The sequence below is a fragment of the Calypte anna genome, chromosome 9 (assembly GCF_003957555.1).
Source record: "Calypte anna isolate BGI_N300 chromosome 9, bCalAnn1_v1.p, whole genome shotgun sequence".
Lineage (NCBI taxonomy): Eukaryota > Metazoa > Chordata > Aves > Apodiformes > Trochilidae > Calypte > Calypte anna.
The window spans coordinates 17,262,670-17,278,563 of NC_044255.1; the positions used below are offsets into that span (position 1 = coordinate 17,262,670).

A 15,894-nucleotide genomic window follows, 5' to 3' on the forward strand; every position below is an offset into this window, starting at 1 on the left:
TGAGGAAAATATATAGTAATCTATCATCTATTCCCCTTTCCTCCTGCTCTCCTCTGCCACTCCCCCCAAAAAATTAGCAGTTTAAGCACCTGTCTTATAGATTTATGAAGTATCATTGAATGTAAGGAAGAGAGGTTTGTGAGATGATTTGACCATAAGTACATAAGCAGCTACACATGTAGAATTTCTTTATCTGGCAAGAGCTTGCTAAGACCTGATAAGTGGAACATCAAAGCTGCCAAACTCAGACTAGACATTGCCACTGTTAAAAATATAAAATTTAAGTAGTAAGCAGCTTGTGGAAAAATTTTCAAAGGGAAATGATGAATTTTCTAACACCTGAAATCATTACATTAGGATTGAATTTCTTTCCTAGCAGTTGTGGAGTAAAAAAGACCTGAATGTAAATCTGTGAGACTCAAAACATTAATTGTAAATATGTCAGAATGTTCCTGTCTCATCTAAAATTAACCCATAAAACTTGAAAATGTCTAAAAAGTAAAAAAGCATATTCTCAATGACAGTCCTGGTGAATGTTCTGTTTGGTTGGTTTGTTTTTGTTTTTTTCTTCTCTCTTTTTGCCCCTCCAGTCCTACTACTTTGTCTATGCAACACAAATTTTAGGGAGAATTGTCTTTATGCTTTTAAGTCTAAGAAGATTTAAAGTAGCTTTTTGTATCTTTTTTTTTTTTTTTTTTTTTTTTTTTTTTTTTTCAATCAGGAGATGCTGAAGTGCAGCAAGAACTCAGAAGGTACTGCTGAACTGGAAGAAGCCCTGGCCACAGTGCTTGATATCATCAAATCAGTAAATGACTCCATGCACCAGATAGCAATCACAGGATATGAGGTATTAAGAGCTGTTGCTTTTACTTTGGTCTTGATCCATTCAATGTTTCTCTCATCACTGATCATGCTGTGCCCGTGGCTAATACATTCTGTGGGAGCCTGTGCTGCATTCTTGAAAGAAGACACCCTGTGGCATGTTGTGGTGACCAAAAATAGAGGTCAGCCTACTAGTCATATGGAGGTGGGGGTGTGAATGTAGGGAGGAAGTGAGACAAATGTGGTCCTTCTGAGTAATTGCACCCAAAACTCATTTGTAGGTGAGAGGGTGAAAGTGTGATGGGCATAATTTAAGAAATTTGCTGAAACTTTGTGGCTGCTGTGCAACTCAAGTGTTTCCAAATCTTTTGAATTTAGGGAGGAAAATTTGGCTTCCATTTAAAGTAGGTAATACAATCCATCCTGGTGATTGGCAAGCTCATTATCTGAAATGTGCAGTAACAACCACAGTACACATCAAAGGCCACAAATGTACTTATCTGTCTGCTGAAGCTCCATTAAAGTCATATGACTTTCAAAAACTAGTGTTGCCTACATAAAATGAGCCCTGAAGTGAGAAGTGGAAGTAATTGACACATAAAGGAGAAATAAGCCTGGCAAAATGAGGCCTGAGGGTGATGTGGTTGCCCATTTTAAAATAGCTGCAGGGTGAAAATATCAAGGAAAAAAAATATACTCTGAAGCTGGGTTCAAAGAATTATTGGATCACAGTAACAGGGGCAGCTGAAAACAGTATTTTGCACAGAGAATGACTTCTTGAGGAAATACCACTGTCCATACCAACTGTGTCTGGGTGGGAAGAGTTATTATGTTTATAGAGTGGCTTTGGGTGTTTTAATTTCTATAGTTCTGTTTTGTGCAAGTGCATCTGCATCTGGTAGCTGAGGAAACTGTGCCCTTTATTAGCATTATTTTAGAAATTAATTTAACTACTTGCTCAGCTGTCATAGATCTACTGCTGTACACAGTTGGGGATGCTGCTGGGATACATTCCAAGGTTAATTTTCAGGTTTCCCAAGTTTTCCTGCAGTAGGTGAAGCTTACTACATTCAGATTTGTTGGCTGAAGAGGAGTAGTTAATTAGCTTTTTAATTTCTCCAGGCTCGTAGGTGCAGCCCATCTTTTACTTCCCTTGTTTCCACTGTTTCTTGTTCATCCCCAAAGAGAAAGTTAGCTTTCCTCCTGTGTTTCTCACTTTAAATGCAAGTAGTTAACCCAATTTTAAAAAGATAAAGGTATGGCCAGAAGAGATTCTCCAAGAAAGTAACATATTATCCTAAGTGTGGGAAACTACCTAGATTTCTATATATAAATGTTGAGGTCACCTTGTTGCCTATTCCTTACTTTCAAATCTCAGAGTAGCTTTGTACTCTGGAATTAAACAGAGTACTCTGTCCCTTTTCAGCTTCTACTTTTGAATTTGGCAGCCTTCAAGGGTATCACCAAGGGGTAGATTTTTTGCCTCTGCTTTGTTAGCTGAACTGAAAGACATGAAAAGGAGCAACATGGCTCATGTGTAGCCCAATATTGACAGCATTCCTGAGGTGGTTTGGAACATGATTATTAAATGAGGTGAAAGTATGAAAGAGAATGAACCCAATAATTTCTTTGCCCCCCCTCCACCTGTCCCACTTGCTTAGCTATGATACCAAATAAACACCACCCATAGCTCATGAAGCCACACCCTATCTTGTGGAGTATCCACATGGGCACGGTAGAAATACTTGCCTAGAACATCTCTTGGAGAATGATGTTATGCCAACAGAAAACCAGGTTTCATGGCAGCTAATGACTCCTCCTAATTGCATGGGCTGTCCTACTTCTTGGGCCTCTACATGTGAAGACTTGAGAAGGTGAACTCTTGTGTAAGAAATTGCTAACATTTAAGTTTGGGATTGATTGTGCTTGGTTTTGTTTTTTTTAAATTTTTTATATTTAGGCAAAGCCACAAAACAGGACAGTGGAGCTTGGTGAGCAGAAGTTCTAGAGATGTTTCCTACTATCATCCTAATGTTGGTATATAATATGGTCTGGGTAGTTTGTCCATGAGCTATGCAGCATTTAAGCTATTCTTACATATCTCTCATTTTCTGTAAATGAGGTACAGTGTATTGTTCTAGCAGGGGATAATTATATTTGCTATAATGCTGAAATCTTCCATTTTAAATGAACTTCCTTTAGGACACTAGCACAAGTTTCCAGAAGCAGTGTCTTCCTCTCTATTTTCTGCCCATTGTGAGGTAATATTCAGAGCCCTTTGTGGGTGACTATCCCTGATCATCCCCTTTCCCTATGCAGTGTTAGCCTCCCACTTCCCATGCTATAATCCCAGTCCTAGATCCAAAATTGAAGACTCAAACCTACCACAAGGGTTGGAACTGAGCTATTGGATCTCTGTGCAGTATCCAGTAGTGCCTTGTCAGACCTATGTAGAAAATATGTTTATGTGGGTTTTTTAATTTTTATTTAGCTTTATGTCTCAACAATATGCTTTTCACAGGCTTGCAGTTTACAACCGCATGGACGTGTAAATACAAACAAATTCAGTCCTGTAAGCACAAATAAAAAATCCAACTCTATTTATTAGAGGTGAGAAACTGTAATAGAAATTAGTGGTTTTTTAAAAACATCCTGATTTGGAGTAGAAAAATGCCTAATCAAATCCTGGTTTTGCAGATGGATGTAGGGTAAAGGATGGATGTGAGAGGAAGAACAATTTGCAGTCTGTACTTTAAGAAATCTGACATTCTCACGTGGAGCCAACATCTTTACCTTACAATCAACAGAACATACAAATGCTGAAAATACATAGTTTAATGATACACTGAACTTATTCCCTAAAATTATTACATAGAGCACTCCTAGAAAAGCTTGCTGTCAGGATAATTATATTTCTCATTATTTGATGATACCCATTACTTTATAAATGTTGCAATATCCTCTGTCCACACAATGTTACAGTCCTTACTACTGAACAGTTTGTGCTGGTGGCATCTGGTCCAAATATTTATCTCAGTTGAGATAGTTCCCTAGTGGTCCTCAGACAAGGGACTTAATATAGAAAGGTCTGGTTCCTGCTTCGTTTCACTCTCCCTCAGGGATTTTTATGGCTCCTTGGTGCATTTAATCCCTCTTTGCCCAAAACTGTGCAGCATTCTCTGCTTTGCAGATGGTGAACTGAGAAACTGTTGATGAAGTTTTTAAAGAATATATCCCAATGGGAGGGAATTACATACCCCCATACCTCTATGTACTAATCTGTGTCTTCAGAAATCTAAACATTTTTCAAGGTTTTGCTCAGGGACCTAAGAAGTTTGTAGCAGAGAGGAAAAATGAACCTATAGCAAGGATTTTGCTTTGATGTCTGGACTGCACTGGGGCTTAATACTACCTTTGAGTCAGGACTTGAAACCCAGGTCTTTTCAGGAGGTGCTTACTCTGAGGTCATCAGAGGGCCTGTGGGTCAGATCCAAAAAGGTCCTGAGACAGACCTCAGGCATTAACAATGAATGGGGAGGCAAACTGGGAATTAAGGACATGGAAAATAGAGGGTTAGTAGCTATATGAAGAAAACTCACAGGTTTAACAAGCAGATGTATGCAGATGGGATTCCAGATGTAACATGTCCCCTCTCCAACACGAGGGGTGCCTAGGCACATGCCTCTGCCTGGAAGCTTAAACACCACGAGAGAAAGTATGGAAGCTGGCATTACCCTGGTTTGAATTTGATGTAGGCTCTGTTTTCCCTGCTTACTAGGGGGATGTCAGTGAGCTTGGGAAGCTGTTGATGCAAGGTTCTTTCAATGTGTGGACTGACCACAAGAAGGGGCACAACAAGGTAAAGGATTTGGCTAGATTCAAGCCAATGCAGAGACACCTCTTCCTCTATGCAAAGATGCTACTTTTCTGCAAGAAACGGGAGGAGAACACAGATGGCCATGAGAAGACAGCTTCATACAGCTTTAAAAATTCATTAAAGGTAATAAATGCGGTAATGAGGAGGGGAGAGAAATAAATCTGGTGTTCTCACAGTACAGGGATGTTTCCATGGGGAGACTTGAAGAAGGTACACATATCTGGTGCAACCTTGCAACCCTGAGTAAATGAAAGCTCCCATTTATTTTTGATCTCGAGACAGACCCAGCCATGTGTCCTGCAACTCTAGATGTGAACCTTGGTTTTGCAACTCAGTACAAACTCAAACTGGCACCACGTATGTTCTTGCCCGGCACCACATAAAGAGAAGCACGTCAGAAAGAACCTGCATCTCTCATTGTTTGCCCATACGCCACCCCCTTGTTCAGTTCTGAGTTTTACTTTCAACTTACTTGACATCAGTTGAGCCACGTTCTGTGACAATAAAAGCTACAGGTGAATAACAGTACAGCAGAAATGCCTGTTTATTTCCATTTATGAGTCAAGATATTTTCTGTTCACATGAAATTCACAAGTGGGCCAAAGCACATTGGCATGACAAATGTGACTTCAGATGAGAATCATCACGTGTAATGCTGCATAATTATTAAAGCATAACCAGACAGCAGTTGTAATAGAACCTGGTTCAAGGAATGAACCATATAGAAATGTCTGAAGTTGCTGTTTGTGGAGATAGCAGGAATGATGACAAAATCAGAGCTGTTTAAATCTTCAGTCAGCACAAAAGGGGATGAATGAATAGAGGACAGGGAAGTAGGAAACCTGGTAAGTATAGTAGCAGCTGGACTTCAAAATCACGGTTAAAAGAATCTCTTAAGAAAGCTAAAATTATTTTCTCCAGTTCCTGAGGCACTTAGCTCCTTGCTCACCTCTTTTTTTTTAGTTTTCCTGAAACTCTAATGAATTTTTTATGTTGTTGAGATTTGCAGATGAGTCATTAAATCTTACAAAGCTCTGTTCCATCCCCTTTCCCCTCCCAACTCAGAAGGTCAGTGATGGCAAGCTGCAAATACCATCTTCCTTAAAATGAAAATGTGTATAGGTCAACATGAGCCAGGATAAATTTGAAAACTGACCCACAGTTCAAGCAGAAAAAGCAAAAAAGATAAATTCATGATCAAACATTAGCTTGTGTTGCTTTTAAGCACTTACATTTTTATTTTTCCTATAACAATGAAAAAGATTACTGATAAATTAGATGTTGAGAAATAACATGTTTTGAATTTTACTTTTAATGACTCCCAAAGGTGCAGAAGGGAATGCAACCTTTTAAAAATGCTTCTCAGAGGATAAAGAATTTAAAGACTATTGACATTTTTCAGATTCCAGCTGCCTCTTTTCTATTTTGAAACAGATGAGTACGGTGGGCATTACAGAAAATGTAAAAGGGGATAACAAGAAGTTTGAGATCTGGTATAATGGCAGAGAAGAGGTCTATATCATTCAGGTAACAAAAATATATATGTTTTTTTGAGGACTATACTTCCTTTTAATTGAATTGTTTTTAAGAGAGTTTCCAGTTTCATTACTGTCACTTTCCTGTATGCTCAAGAGTCTGTAGCCACTGGAAGCCTTATAGTTGAGTTGGCATGGAAATTACCAATTTATCATTGAGAAAATGGTGATGATTTGGGGTAAAATAGGAAATAAAGTAGTAGAAAATTTACTTGGAACAATGGATAGAAAAGCAAGGACAGTCCCTTAGATTCATGGTAGCTTTTCCATTGTGAAGAACATCCTCCCTCTACTTTACTCAAGGTTGGCTACACTGTTCTAATCCTTGGGAAAATTGAGAACAAGCCACATGATAGGCAGCATGCTTTAACTGGGTCTGCTTTGCCTTTTCCTCTTGTGTTCTCAGGCATCTTCTGTTGAACTGAAAAACACCTGGATTTCAGAGATTCGCAAAGTCCTGACAGGGCAGCTGGAAGCATGTAGAGGTAAGATACTCAGAGCCCAACCTGGGAATGTTGCCTTCCTACTGTAGCTGTGTGTGACAATATGGAACTGGGATGAGTTACTGTGCTGTTCAGTAGCAATAATGAAATCAGCAGGAACAGAGCTTCTGTGCAAGGATCAGTTAGGTAGTTGCAGTATTGCACATAGAACCAAATTTTGTAGAATTTTAGAATTGTCATGAATAATAATTCCATTCACAGTTAGTCTGAGGAACGTAATTTTCCTCTTTTCTCCTTGTTAAGTTGCAACCCTAAGAACATCCATCAAGACCAGTATGTGAGTAAACGGGGTCCCAGTCTTCACTCTATGCCTTCTCACAAGATCTCCTTCCACATACATGACAGCAGCTGTTCCTCTCCATCCTATTTGTTTTTCTTTGTGGGGATCTTGGGGGTTTTAAATTTTAAATCTAGTCCATCCTTCTTTTTAAATGTTAGTCAGTTATCCCATCTACTTATCTTAGTGACCTCCGCGTAAAACATGATGAATGACACTTCCCTCTCTCACAGAGATGTCACTTTGAAGGTGATTTGAGACATGTTCAACTTGTGAATGATTGAAGACTCATAGGTACCTAAAATAAAGGTACCCACTTCGTGTAAGATATTGAACTCAAGACAGACAAAATTCAGTTACGTTACTCCAGGTAGTAACTGAACACAGTGATGAAAGCTATCTGAGATACTATGCTATTTATGAGCTAGAATGCTCAAAGGCCTAAAAGCCATTTTTCAGGCTTTCTTAGGACAAAAAGACATAGCTGTGTCTAATACAGGTTCTTTCTGGGCCCTGATATTGCTTCTCACATTGCCCTGCCATTTTCTGCTCCTCTCATACAAACACCTCTCTTTCAAGCAACACAAGCACAGCTTCTCCACCCACATCCTTCAGATTCCTAAGCAGATTGTATCCTAGGTGGAGACCTGTGCCTGTGCTTTAATTTCAGAGGTCACCTTTATTTTAATTGTCTGTTTCACAAAGACAATGAGTTCTTACAAACTCCTTAAGTGGAGGGAAACAACTATGCATATTACCCTCAGCAGTTTAATCCAACTCATAGCTGTATATTAACAATGCTTACTACTTAGGTCTTTTGTTACTGTTCTTGTCTTCACTTCCTTTTTATTCTAGATTTCACTGTAGGCATTTCAGTAGGAATTGCTGAAAAAAACCCTCAAGATTCTTATCAGTGCAGTTTCAGGATTTAATCTAGGGACTCTGTGATATGGTTTGTAGTATTTACTTCTGAATTATAAAAGCTGGCTTTACTTAGGCTGCCACAGAAGAGTAGTTTATGGAGAAAATGTTTTTAACAGGATAGAGTGTTAATCCTCTATGTGTGATTCTAGACAAAGAAAATGAAGCTTGTATGTCATGCAGATGAGTGTTTGTGAAATCTTTGTAGTATACAAAACCTGTATGTAGGCATTACTATGCATTTTCCAGGGAAAACTATGCAGGAGTCAAGACTGAAAGTTTTAAAAAATATTTATATTTTGATAGTCTTTATTGTTTTGTCTCAAGATCATAGGATCCTATTGTATGTAAGGTCTCAAGGGATCTCCGGACATCATAGTCCAATGTCCTGCTGAAAGTCGGGTCAGTTACTGGTCAAACCTGGTTACTCAAGGCTTTGTCCAATCTGATCCTGAGAACATCCAAGGATGATTTTCATCATACTCAGTGAGCAAAGTCAAACTTTCCTTCATTGCGAATCCAGAAGAAAAGGAGACAGAGGGCAGAAATTCTGTTTTGTATGCTACTGCAACTCTTACTTTGCCTTTTCCCAAATAATCACATGAACCAAAGCCTTTACTATAATACTCATGGCAGGAAACAAATGCTTTGTCATGTGATTTTAAACAGTTGTTTCTATTCCCAATGACTCATGAAAGAAAAGGCCTTAATTCATGCTTAATCCTCCAGCTGTGCATTCCAATGAGAGAAGGAAGAGGAAGATGTTTTTAATGGGCTATTTTTAATGACTGTTGTTAAGAGTTGCACAGGGGGTTGGAATGTTGTAAGAAACTGAAGCTGAAATGAATGAATGAATGAATGAGTAAAGGGCCTAGAATGTGGCCAAAGGTATGTAATAAATAGTTTACCATGTGGGTCATTAGAATACAAACACTTAGCATAGGTGCAACCCATATCATATACAATGGTAAGGAGAGAATGCTAATAAGGCTTTGGATAACACCTTGATCCATCAGTCCCAAGGAGCATAATTGCCTTTTGCAGGCAAAGGAATTATGGATGCAGCTTAAAGGCTTTGTACAAGGCTGTGTATCAGTTGCCAAAATTAGGAATGAAGCTACTGTCAGCTGCCCACCCAGAGTCCTCTTTTCTCCCATCATTCCCACCTACTTTAAGTTCAGTTTTTGAGTGCTGTCCTGGTCTCTTTGTCCTCCTTGCATTGGCAGGATCTTTATTTTCTTCTGGAGTGAAATAGCCCTGGGATCTCAGTAGTCTGGGAGTTTGAAAGCACCTCCTCACTTCTTAGTGTCTGACTCACCTGGCCCTAAAAATCATCCTTTTTTCAGTTTTTTAGTCATATTTCTCCACTCAGCAGTTACTGGACAAATGAGTCTGTTCCTACGTTGCAGCTATGCAAGAACAACAACAAAAAAAGCACATATATAGCATATAGCACAGCATTTTACTATTGCTGTGAAAATGATTATTCAGAAGGATGGGGATATAGTCTACTAGATGACTGTGTGTGCAAAAGAACTGATGTATATGTATCCCTAAATTCAGAAAAAGCTCTGAGCCACAAAACTGACATTGCACTCTAGGGAAAACACCAGTATCTTTATTCTCTAGATTCAAGTTGTGAAGTAACCTAGGCAGAGGTACAGAGGAAAGAGAAGGTGGCAGGGAAACAAATCTCTTCTGCACTGAAAAATTATGGGTAGAAGAGCTTTTTGAGCGAAGTTTTCAGCCTTTAAGATCACCATATGCCTTTCTCTTCAAGTACGAGTTCTCCATTTTGATTGCTGCAGCAGTCAAAAATCTCTCCTCCCCTCTTTCTCTCTCCCAGCTTCTTTGTGAACAGGGAAGAAACCTTCATAATATGGAGCAATTTCTTTTTACTTTTTCTTTAACAGAAGCAAGTCAACTGCACCAAAGAATCACCGAGAGTGTATATCATGCACCAATGGACTCCTCCAATGCAAGCAGGTAATCACAGCTATCATATCAGGGCCATGTTTTGTCTTGCTTCAGTCTTTTTGCAGTTCATAAGTTCTTAGTTTTCTGTGTTTAGCTTTCTGGGTACAAATTTACTCAATTATCTTCAAATTCTTTAAAGGCATGTAAATACAGATAAAGGTTTTACTCATGGGAAAACTAAAAATCATAATTCAGAATTAATTTCAAAGATGACAATTTGGTTTTGCAAAGGAACCGTATGCTCTGTATTAATTTGGTTTTGCAAAGGAACCATATGTTCTGGATTAGCTCAATCCAAGTTTAGACAAAATGTACTGGAACACTTCCAGGATGTGAAATGGAGCTGTCAGCAAATTTTTGTAATGATCCCAATTGCCTAGCAAGTTTAATGCAAGTTGGCATGGAATATCACTGTAAAATCCTAACAGGATCAACTAAACCAAGAGATCCACAGGTACACAGACAGCCTTTGAGAGCTGTATAACTGGATACAAGGAAGTTTGAACAGATGCACTGTTGTTAGTTCTGCTCCATGTTCTTTCTAGACTTCATTACATTATCTTTGTTTAAGTTTGAAGCTGGAAAGGTTTAAGAGTGAAAATCTGTCAGCAAAACCACTTCAGGGACAGAAAAAACTTATTGCGGTAAAATATGAAATGCAGTCACAAAAAAGTTGCAAATCAGTGCAGATGTATGTTCCTTGCATTAGGCTTTTAACATGAGAATTTTCAGAGCAAAAACTATAAAATATGTAAACAGAAAATTAATTAACTCCAGGAAGAAAGGCTATGTAATTAGCTATTTGTACTAGACTGGATTAAACCAGTGGAAAAATGAAGTACTTTTTTCCTTACTCTGCCAATTATGCCAGAGAAGGGGAGGTTAGATGCTTCTGCTCTAAATGCTGTGTTATTATAGGGATATGAAGAATATGGTAAAGTCTTCATGAAAGAACAGGGCTCTGGCCTTTAATGAATGGAACAAAGTTCTCAGTGTTCTATTGGCTACTGTAAGCAGAGGCCACCTTTATCCTCTCTCATACATATCTCAGAGAGACACAGGGACAGGGGAAGTTGCAGCACAAGATGGCTTTGCTCTAGCTGACGTGAAAGAGGGAGTCAGAATTTCCTCAGACTGTGGAACCCTTTCTACAGTCTGTTTGGAGTTTCTGGGTGGAGGAATGGAGAGGAAGGAAGAAGTGAGACTGTGATAGCCACACACATGGGCATAGTCTGTGTTTATGACTGCTGTGACTAAGCAGCTGGGTTGGGAAAGGCACTGTAGGTAAGCCAGTGAAAAATAGTATTAGCTAAAGAGCAACCACCATCATCAATGCTCTGCCAGTGGTTGGAGGTTAATTAATTACTGAGATTTTATCTAACTAAAAGCCATCCTCACCTGGATTGTCCATGTGTAAAAGTGACTTTAATGTTTACTGGGAATTGTCAAACCTGTCCTGTGACATTGGGGAAATCTGTTTGCAGAACACTCTCCCCTCCCCCAGCCGTATCTGGTCAATGACAAAGCTATCTCCATGCCTTGTTTATATGTCATCACAGCACTTGGGGCTGCAATTCCATGAGATAGATAAGGCAGGGCTGGGCTGGGCTGAGGCAGGACTGGATCTGAGGTGTCTGCAAAAGAGACAAGTACAGCTAGTGCCCTGAATAGAGGTGGTTCTTGAATGTCCCTAAATTCAATCTATTTAAATTCTCTCTCAGTAAATTCTTCCCCAAAGTTTGAGTGTTTGATCCTAAAATGAAATGCCTCATGGTATCTACTGATGCTGTGTCTCTCTCTCAAGATATGACTGCTGCATTTCAGTGATAATGAAATTCTCTCTTTGTATTGTTTACTAATCAGGTTAAACATATTAAACTTAAAGAGGCTATTATTCTAGCTCCTTAGATATCTGATTTCTTGGAAATGACTGATTCAGTCATACATCCACGTAAAAATATCCTGTGCACATAGATACACAGAAACACTTGGAGTTTAACTGCAGATGCTGTTTCAGAGAAGCTCGTGTGTTTTCTTGGTATCTTTCTCACAGCTGTAAATCTTTAGCTGTCAGTTTTGTGTTTCACAATTATGTCAACCCAACTGAGGAAAAAGAATAAGGAAATGTGAATGTGCTTTGGATGTGTTCCCATATTTATTTTGAGCCCCGTTTTGTACCTGACATCAGGCTGCAAAATCACGTTTTGATTTAGTACAGGAGGTAACAGAGACCTCTGTTAAGATTCCATCAGAAACAGGTCAGAGGTTCAAATACCAAGCAATGAGTCCCATGCTCTACTACAACTACCTTGTAGTTACAAAAGGTATTTGCAGATGTCTGGTCTCCTGAAAGTTTTAAAGTTTTTAATCATATCTTGGACCTTCCATTACAGAAAAAAACCCCTTGTGAACATTATGTATAATGGTTCACATGATAATTGTAAACAGCATTGTAGTTGCTGATACATGTTAATAACAAGCATTTTGGGAAAGAGTATCTCAAGTGACAATGAAATGTGTGGAGTAGTCTGCCAAAGATAACAGTCAAACACCCAAACTGAACCACCAGACATTAGCAAAGCAACGAGGATAAGAATCATGACAAAACCTTGCAGCACAATGTCCTTCAGACCTTGGACAGGGGGGGTTGTTCCCCTTACAGACAAGGCCTGTACCTAGGCAAATCTGGAAAGATGAATCTCCTTATCTGTGATTCAGCTGTAGACAGGGATATCCCACTTGGATTCATGCTTTCAAAGAGCAGAATACACAGAAGTTGGAAGCCAGTGGAATCCATAAGTTCCTCTACACATGGTGTGACCTCTGAATGAGCATCCAGTGCACATTCCTATTTCAGATTCAGCTATGCTTATGCTTGCTTGCTTGCTTGCTTGCTTGCTTCCTTCCTTCCTCCCTCCCTCCCTCCCTCCCTCCCTCCCTCCTACCCTTCCTCCCTCCCTCCCTCCTACCCTTCCTCCCTCCTCTGTTGGACTTGCAAGACATGCAGACAACCAGTTTATTCCTCCATTTTTCCTGTCTCAACCTTAAGCTTACTGTGTGGTGTGGAAAGGGAGAAAGGGCTAGAGTGGCTTTTCCGATCCTACATGCCAACAAAGAGGGAGACTTACATACCAAACAGAATTTTAAAGCCTGCCTTTTTTCCTTAGGCTTCCATATCTGAGAATAAAAAAGAATCCTCATTGTTCAGTGCTCTGTTAGATATTAACCATGAATGTAACTGTTTTTGTATTTCTTTCATCCAAAGGTATAGCAGGAAATCATCCAGTATATATGAAAACAAATGTGAGACATCAAATGTGGAAGCAGCTAACAATAAAAACAGGAATTCCAGTCCCAGCTCCAGACAAAAGAGAGGTAGGAGTTCTGAGACAGCTTTTTGCTTCCAAAGGATAATATTTTTATCTTTGAACACTTATTTCTGGAGTATGATGAGGATACTTTACATGTATGTTGTTTAAACCCAACCTCAAAAAACCACAATGCTACAAAGCTGAGTGACTGTGCCATGAAACTCCCTGAACACCAAAAAGAATTACTGGTTTAGGATTTTAAAAATCTGAGTTTTGATGCACTACAGTGCTCTTTATACAATCTGTGTTTTCTAAAAATAGAACTTGGGGGGAAATAGTATGCATCTTTAAACCTTCTCTGTCCAGTCCAAGTTGGTTTCTTGCCATATTTAATTCTAAGATTGTCTGTGCATTTTGCTAACTGATTTCCTTGCTTTATGTCAGAGATGTTTTGTCCTCCTCTGCGTATGTTCCCTTCTAGTGTGTAATAAATAAACACACATGTGGTCACAGAAAATCCCTCTATTATTTGGGGGCATAAATATACCCAATATATTCTACGAATTGTGGGTTAAAATGAACGCTAAAAAGAAACTGGATTTCATTTAGCAGAAAGAACAGAAAATCTTTCAACATCAGTTTCTCTTTTGGGTAGTGTTTTGAAATGTTGGAATGAAGAGTTTTCTAACAATACAAAAACAATATTTTGAGGTCTAAAGAGATGAATGTCCAAATCAAGCTTAAAGTTAAAGCAAGACCTTTTAGAAACAGAAACGGTAAAAAAAAAACAAACCAAAAACGGGAGGGGGGGAATATTTTTCTTTTAAAATAGTAGACTATAAATTGCAATGAGTTTTCATTCAGAGAATCATAGAATCATAAAATGGTTTGGGTTGGAAGGGACCTCAAAGATCAACAATATCCAACCCCCCTGCATGGGCAGGGATACCTCTCACTAGACCAGGTTGAACAAAGGCCCATCCAACCTGGCTCTGAACACTTCCAGGGAAGTGGCACATTCTGGGGAGGAACTTAAGGATTCTTCATTAAAAAGTCCAGTGCTAAAAACCTGCTTCAGTAAGAATTTTTTTAAAAAAACATGGACTTAAAAAAAAATTAAAAATTGAAAACCAGTCTTTAATTTGAAACTCATAAAACCACTTTAAAAAAAAAAAGTTCTCGGAAAATTATGAATATTTTTCAATCCCCCTGTATGCTGATTTTCACTCTTCTGCTTTGCTATGACCAAAGCGGGCTCCCCCCGGCGCTGCGGCTGCCCCAGCCCAGCCCCCCCAAGCCTGCGGGTGTCCGGGCGCACCCTGGGCTGCAACCCCGCCGTGCAGGGACCCTGCGGGAGGGCTCTGCTGCCGGGCATCTCCGGCTGGGACTCTGCTGGGGCTGGATTCGTCTCAAAAATGTCCAGCTGGATCCTGCTGTCAGAGGTGTTCCGCCCCCCGAGCAGGGCTGTGTCGGGCTGCAGGACTGAGACGACATGGAGCCCGGTGCGCTGCCAAAACTGCTTCTTTTGTGCCACCTACTGACTGTAAACCTCCCGAAATATATAGAATTAATGTGAACACGGAAGATTTTGAAATACTGTTTGCTTTCTGTAGTACGGAGTGGCGGGAGGCGGCGGGGAGGGAGGCACAATTGGCAATTTCATTTTCTCTTTTCTTACGGATAAATGCCTGTGATTGAGTTATCTACGTTAAAAAATGCCGTGTCCAATTGGGTTCTGAATAGCTCCAGGGATGATGACTCCACAGCTGCCTTGGGGACACAGTCCCAGGCTTTAACCACCTTCACAGTAAAAAAGGTTTTGTTTTGTTTTCTTATTTTTAGTGGACTTTCCTGTATTTCAGTTTGTGCTCATTGCCTCTCTCATCCTGTCACTGGGCTCCATTGCAAAGAGTCTGGCTTCATCATCTTTACATCTTAAGGTGCCTCTGAGCCTTTTCTTCTCCAGGCTCTCTCACTTCCTCCTCATGTCTGCTACTGCAATCCCTTCATCATCTTCATGGCCTTTCACCATATTCACTCAAATGTATCCATGTCTCTCTTGCACTGAGGAATCCAGTAGAGGGGAAGCATCACTCCCCTGGACCTGCTGGCAAGGCTCTGTCCAGGATGCTGTTGGTCTTCTTTGCTACAAGTGTGCGTTGCAGGCTCATGTTCAACCTCTTGCCCATCAGGACCCAGTCCTTACTATGTTTGGAAAATTTTTACAGGATTATTTGGTATACCTGCAGAATGAAGGAAAAGGTTTGAAATAAATCAGGTGGAGACAACATGTCATTAGAGACCAGCCTCTAATGATTGTCCAGTGCTGGGAAGCTGTGGGGACTTGTGAAACCTAAGGGGTCCCTCAGTGAAGTGATATAATTGAATACCTTTCCCCTGTCCACGTGCACTCTTATATTTGCTGCATGACTCTACAGTAATGAAATACTATGGATTTTCTTGCTCTACACAAACAGAAAGTAAATCTATTTAATACACCAATTTCTGGATTCTTTATGAGCTTAGAGTATCTTTACAAGGATTGCTTCACAGCAGGAGCAGCAGGAGGCAGAGTATGGCTCTTAAGCCAGTACAGGCAGTCTGAAAGCAAAAAAACGTTTCCCCATGCACCTGTGTGTAGTTCTGAAGCTGAAACCACTGCTCACTAGCA

The 15,894-nt window shown here is 39.8% G+C and overlaps 1 protein-coding gene across 1 annotated transcript in view; it reads left to right on the forward strand.

The window, feature by feature from the left end:
• Nucleotides 1–15,894, forward strand: part of MCF2L2 (MCF.2 cell line derived transforming sequence-like 2) — a 127,710-nt gene that overhangs the window by 98,222 nt on the left and 13,594 nt on the right. The window contains exons 21-26 of the mRNA XM_008493383.2: nt 722–847; nt 4,601–4,822; nt 6,134–6,226; nt 6,641–6,719; nt 9,849–9,921; nt 13,178–13,287. Coding sequence (XP_008491605.1) covers nt 722–847; nt 4,601–4,822; nt 6,134–6,226; nt 6,641–6,719; nt 9,849–9,921; nt 13,178–13,287 — 703 coding nt within the window. The remainder of the gene's footprint in view (nt 1–721; nt 848–4,600; nt 4,823–6,133; nt 6,227–6,640; nt 6,720–9,848; nt 9,922–13,177; nt 13,288–15,894) is intronic.